General features: G+C 38.6%; 2 protein-coding genes across 5 annotated transcripts in view; one reads left to right on the forward strand and one right to left on the reverse strand.

The window, feature by feature from the left end:
* Window positions 1-10,170, reverse strand: part of LOC124174408 (protein bicaudal C homolog 1-B) — a 44,742-nt gene extending 34,572 nt beyond the window's left edge. For 2 of the 4 annotated variants that reach the window (XM_046553571.1, XM_046553545.1), the window contains exons 1-2: window positions 6,034-6,496; window positions 3,640-3,886 (exon numbers count right to left, since the gene is read on the reverse strand). In XM_046553571.1, coding sequence (XP_046409527.1) covers window positions 3,640-3,856 — 217 coding nt within the window. In that variant the 5' untranslated portion in view covers window positions 3,857-3,886; window positions 6,034-6,496. Of the gene's footprint in view, window positions 1-3,639; window positions 3,887-6,033; window positions 6,497-8,775; window positions 8,797-9,837 lie in introns of those variants that run through there. The other 2 variants (XM_046553551.1, XM_046553562.1) reach the window with 2 other exon arrangements.
* Window positions 10,171-10,283: 113 nt separating this feature from the next.
* LOC124174429 (N6-adenosine-methyltransferase non-catalytic subunit) lies at window positions 10,284-12,342 on the forward strand. The gene is made up of 5 exons (XM_046553591.1): window positions 10,284-10,478; window positions 10,587-10,763; window positions 10,998-11,315; window positions 11,396-11,778; window positions 11,881-12,342. Exons 1-5 carry the CDS (start codon window positions 10,422-10,424, stop codon window positions 12,116-12,118), a joined length of 1,173 nt encoding a protein of 390 aa, XP_046409547.1. The 5' UTR covers window positions 10,284-10,421; the 3' UTR covers window positions 12,119-12,342.
* The last annotated feature ends 155 nt before the right edge of the window (window positions 12,343-12,497 follow it).

A 12,497-nucleotide genomic window follows, 5' to 3' on the forward strand; every position in this document is an offset into this window, starting at 1 on the left:
ATTTATCAATCATACAACGGATTTGAATTCGACGGTTCAACGGTTTTCGATTGTTATACGTAAATGTGTTTGTTTTCGCAGATTTGGTCAAGCACGATATATATTACAATATGTGTATGTACGGAAATCGGTCTGCTCAACCGGTTATCAAAACACAATTCTTAGAAGCTAGAATTTCAACAACAGTTAGTCCACGGTCGAAGAAGACCGTGTTGTTCAACCTAGCTCCGAGATGTATAATGTACGTAAGATCCATGACGGTCTGTGACAGATTTCACGGCAAAGACTCTGTACACAAAGTTCCCCTGTCATCTGCTCACGTGTTCGGCTATTACACATATCTGACGACACGTGATTTCTCACATAAAAACCAAATCAAACATGCGAAATTCCTTCTCCGATTGCTCCTCAATTGTCGAAAAAAGAGATGGGAAATTCGGACAAAAACTGTAATATAGAGCAGATTTCTCTGCAGACGAAACGGCAAAGATTCATTCTGTTTATTTGATCGTAGATCGACTGTTCTTGGACACTTTGTTTTGTCAGTGAGTCAATTTCGAAGAATAGAAAAGTTGTAGACAAGTACAGTAATTATTCCCCAAGAAACTTGGCTTCTCAGAGCTTATATGATCCTATTTGTCTGCATGCAGATTCGACGTATACTTTGAAAAACAAATTTGGCAATATTTTGCCGCAGGAATTGAAAAATTAAATCAAACGGTGGAAAGATGTAGTAAGATTAAAGTGAATAAAATATAGTCGTAGTGTCGAATTGGCAGAAGCACGAAATTCTGTATCATAGGATTTTAAGGGGGTACCCTGGCTGATTTCGACGTTCAGGTATATATCTCCAAATATCGAAGTTCACGTATCTGAAAATCTAAAAAGGGTTAAACAGCCCCATTTGTTACATAATTATAAAAAAAAAAAACACATATTTTCATTTGACGCAGAAATAAAGAAATGGCACAAATTCTACGACATCGCAATAGTAAATTCGTAGATTTCATGCCATTAACCTACTTATGTGTTAAATGAAAATGTGTCGGAGTGTTTTTGTTCAGAATTGTGTATAGAATGGAATAGTTGAAACCTTTTCCGCGTTTGAGATACGTGGAATTCGATATTTGGCGATATATACGCGAATATTGAAATCGACGTGGTTACCCTCTTAAAACGTAGAAAATTGGACGACAGAAAATACATAAAATGTAGATAAATAAAGTACACGGGGAAAGCAATATGTAGAATATTTGGATTTTCTTATATTTTTGAATGCCGTGAAGCAGCTTTCCGTACTTTTGACCGTTTTATTCTTTCGATCGTCCTAAACTTTCATCCCCACCCAACGAAATCTGAAATTTGACCGATTCTCGTACACGCGAGTTTGTCCGAGAACTTTATACGCGATAGATTCGCTTCACGAGGTGACGTAATTCAAAAATATTCCTATCGAGTTTCAAAGGTCTTTGAAAAGACGTTAGAATAATTTATAGATTGCAGCTTGCGTGATGTAAAAGAATTATCCGAAAACCTCTCCGCGGGCTAGAAAATAATATTACATCTTTTTCTCCGAGTAGATACAAAACGGTTTCGAATAGCAGGTATTCAATAATTACGACATGTTTGACACTTGACTTTAATTTCATCGTAACATTGCCGTCTGCCTTTGAATGTGCTACCGCAATGAATCTACGTACGTAAATTTTACTAGATACATATAAATCACATATTCTATTACCTCTGTGCAGCTGTCACCCCATTTTGAAAATAATGATTTTCCTCAGAAATTTCTGAAATCTTCTCAGAGTTCCAGAGTTCCTGATGATTTTCAGAAATAGTTCCGGCCAATAAGGATTCAGAAAATCAGTTTCAAATAATGAGGTGCCAACTTCACGGAGCACCTCATTTTCGGAAAAATAGTTCTGAATAGTACTCGAATAGTTCTACGGTTCTACGCCCATGTAAGAAATAGTTCTGGTACAGCTATGAAAATATAAAATAAAGAACAAATTGCTAGCACCCCATTATTTAAAAACCGCAATTTTTTTTTTCGAGTTCCACGAAGATTTGAAAGAGTTCTAGAGTTTCCGCTAATTGAATTTTTTTTTATTTTTTTTTTTTTTTTGTTTCGTTATTGAGATCTTGAACAAAATATTCGATTCAATAAAAACCGTGAAAGTTCTACAGGATTTTGAAAAGTTAAAAACTTTGACACCAAGTTTTTTCAGATTTCTAGGTAGCTGAGCAAAAGTTCTGATGATCATTTAAACAACTCATCTCGATTTGGTTGAAAAATGAAACAGTTCTAAAAGATTGTAAACCTTCTCGCTTTCGATCGCATCGAAAAAATTCATTTGAATTATCGTTACAACTCTCACTGGATTATCCAGAACTCTGATCAGAATTTCTGTAGCTTTCAAAAACCTTTCGAGCGCGGGACTTAGCCTCTCGTCTGTAACTGAAACGAAATATCTCGAGAACTCTTTAAATTCTGATTGAATCGACAAAAAGTTATTTGAATGATCGTCAGAACTCTCGACTGTCTACCCAGAGCTCACATTAGAACTTCGCTAACGAAGCAAAATAAAAAATATGTCGGGGTGCTAGCATATTTTTTTAACTTTCATAGTGGTAAGCAATCAGAACTATTTCTCATATGGGCATAGACCTGTAGAACTATTCTAATACTATCCAGAACTCTCCTAAAACACATTTTTCCAAAAATGATTCGCCCGTGAAGTGAGCACTCCACTTTTTGAAACTGATTTTTTCACCCCTTATTGACCGGAACTATTTTTGAAAATGATCAAAAAACTCTAGTACTCTATGAAATTCCAGAACTTAAAAAAAAAAAACCACAATTTTTCCAAAATAAGATGCCAACTTCACAGAGGTCCCGCAATTACTGCAAGGGGTCTCAGTAATCAATCGAGTGTCAGATTACACTCAGATTGTAAGTAAACACAGGTGCAGATTAAAAGTGTGCTTATGGCACAAAGTAACGAAAGAGAAGATTAGCGAATTTACTCATACATATGGAAATACAGCAACCTGTTTTGAACTTTCAAAGTTATCGGAAATTTCCATCACGATACAAAAAATACCTAATAACGAGTCGTCCGAATTAATTGTTTTGATTTCAGTAGGAAGTCGATTATCGCCGTGGTTTTACATAGTCAATTAATTTGACTTTGATAAAAATATCTCACACGGTGTACAAGATTAGAATGGTTTAGGTAGGTGATTAGATTATACACATGCTAACCGAATATATATATAAAAATAGCGATACCAGCTATCTTTTGTTGTTGCATAACTGCTTTATCTTCTTCATGGCTATATTGAAATAAAAATCTCGGACGCATATACGCATATTTTCAAAACGTATGCATTAACGTATGGAAATATACGTACAACACCAGATAATTAGAAAGAATTTTCTATTAATGTCGGCCGATTAAAAAATAACAACAACGAGAAAAAGGTATCGACGAATTGAGACGAATCTTTGCATTCAGCCAAAAATCCAACAAATAAATTATCGTCTCTGATTAAATATTTCAGTACAAGGCAAAGCACTCGCAATGTAACCGCAGCAATTATTGTTCATAACTCGATAATGATTCAATTACTCACCCAAAAGCATGTGTTCCAGCTTCCGACGATCAACCCGAAACCTGTCCTGATGAAGATCATCGGGATCAAGGATACCCAGGACCGCGACAAGGTCCCTCAATTCCTCGCGGCTGTCGAATCCCGACTTGCCGGAAACGCTGGTCGTCCCCGTGCCTTCCGATGTTTCCGACATTGTCTCCGCTGCCCGTGAACCTCTCGTCAATTCCTCCGGCCTCATCTTTCCACTCGATGAAATCCCTTCGTTGACCTGTATTGACCACGTTTTTAAACTTCGAACCCTTGATTTGCACATTTTAATTTTTAACATACGAGCTGGCCGCGATTGTTTGAGATTTCAGAGTTCTTTCTGAGGGGCACGACGAATTTCACCCATCGAGTTAATTCAAAATGCCACGTAAAAATTTGCGACGTTTCGAAGAAATCATTGAAAAGATGACGATATAAAATTTTGAAACAGTGAAAATGAAGAGCCGCGTGGCATTTCAAGAATCCGTCAATATACGATTAGGAAGAAAAAGTTTTTATGTTTATTAAATTTTGGAAAATTCCGGGTAACTGTTAATCAAAATACGATTTGCAATTTTTATATTTCACGAATTTGAGAATTTAGGAATTCGGAAGGAAACTCAGATGTTTTAAATAAGTCTAAACGATTTGTAACGAAATTGATACACAATCAAAAATATAAGACGCGTGGTGCAGTTTTGGTATAAAAGTAAAAAATGTCAAGCTTTATCGACTTGTTCACGGTTGGAAAAAGTGGTAAACACGATTTTTATTCTCTTTTTTTTCTCATCTCGAGGTGTTGGGAAAAAATTTCGAAGAGTAAAGGTACGACCTAACGAAACTTTAATAACAGAGGTCGTTCGATGACTAGCTGCAAGATTCGTTCCCACGTTTTTCTACGACAATGAGAGTCGAGTCTGCCGCTATGCTACGTGTAGGTATACGTGTAATACGTGTACCTGTTTATTGTAGGAATAGATGTAAGATTCGCGAGAGAGGCACGAGAGTGGAAGTCACGGCCGATACGATTCTTGCTAAACAAAACAAGAGGGATCGAAGAGCGGGGAAAAAATAGGAAAAGAAAATAGGTACAAGATGAAAAAAGAAGAACAAAAAATCACTCCAACATTAACACCGAACGCATATTGTAATATAGTTATACGTTCATAGAATGTTGTAACAATACGATTGAAAGGGTTCATTAATTCGGCGATAAACACGTTAAATATGAATATAAGCGGCTATTTGTTATATTACGTTTACTTTCAGATACGTTCTTCTGTAGTTTGAATCTCTGTACACAGTTATACGTCTTATAGAAAGATTTTCGCGCGACGATCATTTGCATAAACAATTTGTATTTATGTGTATATAATGTATAAATGCAGTTACATGAGCATGGCTGATTTAACATGCACGCAGGTGGTTACGGCGTGATTATCGAGAAGAAGTTGATCGCGAAACACGTACGATTATATTTAGGACATGTTATTTTTGGCACAACATCTGCCAACAACTCTCACACCATCGGGTGTCCTGGGATCGTTAATTGTGCGTGATTTTAACCCACAGGAAGGAATTTTAACCTAAAGAATTCCCCTCGAACGTAACGTGGATCTAGATTACTGCTAGACGACTGCAGTTATTGGTAAAAATAATATTTGACGAGCCGTTTGGATAATATAAGAAGCGTGTGCGTTTAAATTCTTATAATCGATTGTCGGATTGGGATTGGGGGCGAAGAGGAGGGAGGGGGGGACGGAATAGGTGAAATACAAATTTTCCAAGTGCATCGAGGTAATTTTAAACCACGTATTACGTAAACATATCGATACGATCGATGATTACGATCGCCAAGGACACTCTCGGGGAGGAATAGACAAGAGAAATTTACCTGTTGACCATAATTCCCTATTCGACTGCGGTTAATCGGATTAAATTTTGACTTTCGAACACAATGTATAGCGTGCCGCTCCGCGAATAACAAAATTAGCTAATAATGATGATAATCATATAGATGAGAACCGTTCTCATGTTCAAACAATCGAGAAACTTCATCAGATATAATCTGCAGATATCGGGGTTGTGAAAAAAGAAAAAAAAGAAAAAAGAAAAAAGAAGCTATACAATATGCACATCATGCGACAATTTCTATACACCAAGTTTATCGAATCTCAATGAGAAGACATGAGAAAATAAGACCGCGTATAATTGAACCAAGTTATTGTATAGCGAAAAAATAAGTTACAACAACGTTAGTACCAGTTTCGATGGTCTTCACCCGTTCGCTGCAGGAGTATATATCATCAAGAATTAACGGTATACGATTTAATCGTGAACGAGATGTAAATAAGGAGGGGTAAAGGAAATGTCAGAAATTTGAATAACCTTTTTTTAGTTGACAATGAGATAGGGTCGTCGCTCTTCTTGCAGTGGCAGGGACGATGCGCGAGGCATGCAGTCGTCCGAATCCGCGGCACTGACACTCGACTTTGCACGTGAGTCGTCGGCACAACCGTCAACCGAATCGCGGGAGAAGAGGCGAATAAACGAATCGAATATAATTAAAAATAAAGAAAGAGCAAGTAAGAAAGCAAGAAAGAAAGAAGGCAGGCAGTTAGGCAATCAGTTCCCCGCGGCGAACGGCGATGCAGCCCTGCGGGTCCCGAGGTGTCACCTCAGCATCACCCGATCTCCGACCTCCCTCCTTTTTTTCTCTTACGCAGTTTTTTTTCTGCGCCGTCCCGCGCGTTATTCGCTAAATTCGAACGAATATTGAACGCTGTGGGAGAGCCGTGACACCGATACTCGCGACGCTTTCAACCCGACTGTCGTTCTCCGACTCTTCGCGCGTCTTGGAAGTTAAATCGACGAACCTAGGCTCGACGGAATTGCCGCTGGATAGGAGAGAGGAGAGGAGAGGAGGGGAGGGGAGGGGAGGGGAGAGGTGGGCGGCGAACGCCGGATCGAATGACTCGCGTCGCGCAACGTGGTTCCTCTTGCCGGCGATTCTGGCTCTTATCGTTGTTCAACCTTTAAACGAGAGGCCGTTTACTTGGAAAACAAATCAATGATTACCATGGGTTAACATTGATTGAGAGTGATTTCTATCGACTTTTACCCAGAGGGCAATTTCGCTTAGAGATCAGGTAACGATTAGCGATTGGTATACGTTTCAATGATTTCACGTGATTCCTAACAATTTCACCCGATTTCATGCGATTCCAACCGATTTCAGATATAATTTTAAACAACTTAAGGTGATATCAAACGATTTCTGGTCGAAAACCAAAGGCTAATTTTCAACGATTTCTTATAAATCGCTTCGTGTAAAGTGGTTTACGATCTCAAGTAGTGACTATTTCCTATTGCTTCTACCTAATTTGCCTTTTATTTTCAATGACTTACGAGCGCTCTAGACAACTTTCAATAGAGTTACGACAAATCACTGGTCATTATCGTTATATTTACACATATAACGCTGGGAAACCATTGGAAATCACTTAACGGTAAACCATGACAATAAACGAGATGGTACAGTATCATAAAGACGGAAATCAGTAAAATTTTAATGAATGGAAACAATTTGACGTCTACCCCGAGACTTACTGTATACATCGATTTCCAATGTTACCCCTCGTTTCCAATTATCTCTGAGCTTTCTGGGCGATTTTTAGCGATTTGTGCATTGAATCAGTTCAAATGGAATCACATGAAATTACCGAAAATCACCTAGTCGTTGGGAGCTCATTGGAAATCAATGAAACTTAAGGAAAGCACATTTATGAGATAAAAATCAGCAAGTATAAGAATGTTAATGAAATGAAACCGCTTCGCCTTCATCGCAATACTTGCATCGATTTCCATATGATTTCCAACGCTTGCTTTTCGTTTCTTCAGCGCTATCCGCATGTGATTCCACACCAGGAGTCGCAATGATGTTCAATGACTTTGAGCTATCTCAATTTTTACGCCTCTCTATGTGAAAGGATATTTCAGTTATGTGACAGCGGTGAGAAGCAAGGTGATTCATTTCTCACCTTTGATCAACGGTACGACGTTTAACAATTCAATACACTCGTTATCTATCAACCGATATACAACCTACCGCGCGGCGTAACAACACTTTTTACGTTTCCGGTTTCCGGCCGGCCACCCGAATTATATTCATAGGCACAAAAGAACCTGGAAATATTCCTCAATTTTTCGTACACGAATTACCGGTGAAGCGAAATTCAATACCTCTGTAATAATTGACTTGATTACAAGATAGTCAAACATTGAGAATTCATCAAATTTCTTTATATTTGTAGGATATAGTGATGTTCGTTAAGCAATTCAAGAAAAACAAATTGTCGTTAGACATCAATTGTTCATTTCAAATCAGATTAGGTTAGTTAAACATCTAGTAGCTTCGTTTGATTTCGCTCCACTTCTGGGCTTATTTTCGTAGAAAAACTTATACATTTCACAGATTCACTGAAACGCTTCTTGTTTTGTCAAAAGTAAATTCAATGTTGTTCGTTGTTTTTTTTTTTTTGTCCATCAAAACCAGTATCAGTGCAATCTTATGAAATTGAATATCTACCTATACCAACATGACAAGCCAAAGTGTCTCAAGCACGTTCGTGGAATAGTAGAGAAGGGTCATTTCAACACAAAATAAGCCATCGTGGAATGAAATCGAACGAAGCCGTCAGATTTCTTCTTCGCAGTAACGTTACTAACTTCATGCTCATGAGTAATTACGCTTTCGGTACCAGGATGGTGTTCCAGTCGGTATTTACCTCTTCTACCATATACCTTGTGAATTATTCTTATACTACACAAGGAAGAATTCGGGTTGGAATGAGTAACCGGGTCTTTTAAATAAAAACACGGCAGTTGCGCTGGCAAACTAGCAACGGACAACAACTTGCCGAGGCATAAAAACCCTCACGGAGTAGAGGGGAAAAGCCCGAGCAAGCCAATGAAAGATAGTGAATTTGTTCAACAAATCAAGTAAAATCCAAGTACGTGAAATGGCGCACAAACCACTGCAAGCCGGAGGCTTAATTTCCAACTTATGTTAAAATGTCACAATGAGAATGATCATTCGCTTAGCTAAAACAATTAAGAGAGCTCTCTTACCTACAGGATGGGACAGCCCTTGGGATGTCGTAGCAATGTACGTCAATTGGAGAGGAATGTAAACGTCTTGGAACAAGTCGCGGCAGGTGCGGCGTCGGAATAACCGGGACCTCCACGAAACCAGTTAACAGAATTTGCAAATTCACAACACTAGAATGACAACACTGAGAAATCACCAGACTTGATATCTCTCCGTTCGCAAGAACCGTCCACTCCGATATCTTTATACCGTCTAGCCCGAGTCGAACGTTTTCCAAGTCCTGACCGTAGGCCACCCTTCTCCACACCGGTGCAAAGGAAGGCAACTCAGGCCTTCCCCGGAAGGTCCCAAATCCAGCCGCTTTCTGTCTGGGTTCCGTTACTTTCAAATAATTTTACAATTGTCCTTATTGACCAAATTGACACCGTCTTAGAATGTAAGGACTAAGCTTTATTAGACCCGTCGCGGTCAGTTTCAGACCCCTGTGGCCTTCTCCAAACCTGCCGATCGAACCATGGGGACCTCCATGCCACCATATCGAGCGCGCGAATATGCGATTATAAGACTCATAAGTAAGAAACGCAAGTGAAATGAAATGGACGAATGCAATAAAGCTAATTAAGAGGCGAAATCCCTTTGCCCTACACTTTAGAACGTGGAAGCGCACTAGGCGCGACGACCTTGAGCGTGCGGCGTTCGGTAGCGGTGAATTTTAAGGAGAAAATATCGAATGATTCAATTTCAGATGACAAGCAATATACGTTATATACATAAATATCAAAAAATTGCGATTTATTTGAAAATGTATGGGAATAAAAAATAAACTTCGCAGTCATTACATTTATACCACTAATTTAGACAGTCAAAGTATAAGGACGAACAGTGTAAACTAAATCCACTTCGAAAATGATATTTCCGCAATTATGGAAATAACAGTTTGAAATGCATACACATACTTATACCGCACATCCCATTACTGTTTATGACAGTCATTTTCCGCCCTGAAAGAAATACTAGAGGACGCCAATTATAATGCACTTACAATTCCATGCAACCATGCTTATTATAAAAGAGCGGCTTACCGTTTTTGAAGAGGTACGACATAGCCGCGCAGCATTTCGTCCCGTAAAACGTATTCATTCATTTTACATCACATGTGTCGAGGTCCGACGAATTAATAAGCGCCCGTCACCAGACTTGATGTTATTTTTTCACTCTACTCGCCTAAACACATAATGAATTTGCGACTAGCGCTTTATTTATTATTACACTCGCGAGTTTGAATTGCACCGGAAGTAATTGCATTCTCACGATTCACCGCGGCGTTTGATAAATTACGCAATTCATTCGGAGGTTGACAGTTCCGAATGTAAAGAGCAGACGAAGGAGCGAACTTCGGACAACGGATCGCTGCACCCCGCATCAAACTGCATATGAAACTGAATTTACTGAACCCCCCGATGCAGTTCTGAGGTCCATTATATGTCATGCATTCTTGGAAATTAATCTAGTTCCGCTCTCCGGTAGACTCCGCCACTTGGCAGCACAACAGATTGCTTGTCAGCTTACGTATGGGTGTATTTTCGGCCACCTGCTACATGTCGACAATTTCGTGCCTCTGTTCAGTTTTACTTTAGATAATATTTAAAATAACAAGGAGTTTATAATGTTGCAGACACTTCGAGAGCGCTCTAAAAAGCGAAAGAAATTATTGGCTCAAACGGTGAGGACACACTTCTCGCTGATCAGTCAGTCTAAAATCGTGTTTCTGATTTTGAGGTTATGTCTGATGTAAACACGTTATAATTTGTAATATTTATGTTATTTTCAGCTTGGGGTTTCGAGCGTGGATGAGCTTAGACAAGTTTTGGGTACAGACATCAATGATGCACAAAGGAAACGTGAAAAAATGTCATCTGTCAAGTCGGATGACGACCTTAGAGAACAGAAGGATGACACAGTGTCAACCAACGAAATAGTCTATAAAGATTCTTCTACGTTTCTTAAAGTATGCAACCTCTTAATACTATCAGTTTTTTTTTCCAGTGTTAGTAATTGAATAATGTTTAAACTAAACAAAAAAAAAAAAAAAGCAACCCTCTTTGTGTACTTTTAGGAAAACGCTCAGAAATTTGTAGTAAACTATATTTCACCCACTCTTGCATAACTTTTGTATTAGGTGTAAAATCAGTTGTAACTTGGATTCGCATTCATACCAAATGATACCCTTTTCTTCAATCAGGGAACACAATCCTCAAATCCCCACAATGACTACTGCCAACACTTTATCGACACTGGACAACGCCCTCAGAATTTTATACGAGATGTAGGATTGGCGGATCGATTTGAAGAATATCCAAAGTTGCGAGAGCTTATTAAACTTAAGGATGACCTAATTTCAGACACTGCAACTCCCCCCATGTACCTGAAAACCGATCTCCTTGCTTACAATCTGAAAGAACTAAATTGTAAATTTGACGTTATTCTCATTGAGCCACCTCTTGAAGAATATCAAAGGACATGTGGAGCCACAAATGTACAACTTTGGAATTGGGATCAGGTTAGGCATGGTCGGTAATGAATTTTTAGTAAACCTGGTCAACGCACCTTTGACTAAGAGTCATAATAATTTTTTTCCAGATCATGGAGCTCGACATAGGCGAAGTAGCGGCAAGTCGTAGTTTTGTATTCCTCTGGTGTGGTAGTAGCGATGGATTAGACATGGGTAGATTTTGTTTGAGAAAGTGGGGCTTCAGAAGATGTGAAGACATTTGTTGGATACGTACGAATATAAATAATCCTGGACACAGTAAAAATTTAGATACTAAAGCAGTTTTGCAGAGAACAAAAGAGCATTGCCTAATGGGAATTAAAGGGACTGTACGAAGATCTACAGATGGTGATTTTATTCATGCAAACGTAGATATTGATCTGATTATATCTGAGGAACCTGAGTACGGATCTATCGAGAAACCTGTTGAAATTTTCCACATTATTGAACATTTCTGCCTAGGCAGAAGACGGTAAGTACCATGCAATTTCCAAAGATCTTCGTTAAACCCAAATCTCACTTCTTGTTGCTAGCAAATGAGATTATAATATCTTCCCCACTATTTCTTTAACAGATTGCATTTATTTGGGCGTGACAGTACGATCAGGCCAGGCTGGCTTACAGTGGGACCAGAATTGACTAATACGAATTTTAACACTGATCTGTACACTAGCTATTTTGCAACTAACCAGATCACAACTGGATGTACCGAAAGAATAGAAGCACTCAGACCCAAATCTCCACCACCGAAAGGAAAAGTCTCTGGCAGAGGGAGGGGTGGTTTTAATCGAGGTCGGGGGAGAGGCAGATAATCTGTAATTCGTAATAGATTACAAGTTTTTAACGATTATCGACTTGAACGCACAAAAATATCGCATGCCGAATACAAAAGAACAATTTTTTATCAATCAACCTATTTATGACAACATGCTACATCAACTGATAGTGATGCTGTTCAATAGTATTCTTTTTTGTTAGTTGTTTACAAATGCATACTGTACGTTTCTGAATCAATAAAGTGAATTTGAACCTCTCATATTGGATAATTGTGTTTTTTTTTTTTTTAGTAAGTAGGTATAATTGCATTACACAACCAAACTCTGTTTAACAGGGTTTGAAATATCTAAAAATGTGTATCAAGTCCTTTAAACGGTATTAATCATCGTGAATTCAATATCCGGCTGTTGCAAT

This window comes from Neodiprion fabricii, chromosome 1, assembly GCF_021155785.1.
Source record: "Neodiprion fabricii isolate iyNeoFabr1 chromosome 1, iyNeoFabr1.1, whole genome shotgun sequence".
Classification (NCBI taxonomy): domain Eukaryota; kingdom Metazoa; phylum Arthropoda; class Insecta; order Hymenoptera; family Diprionidae; genus Neodiprion; species Neodiprion fabricii.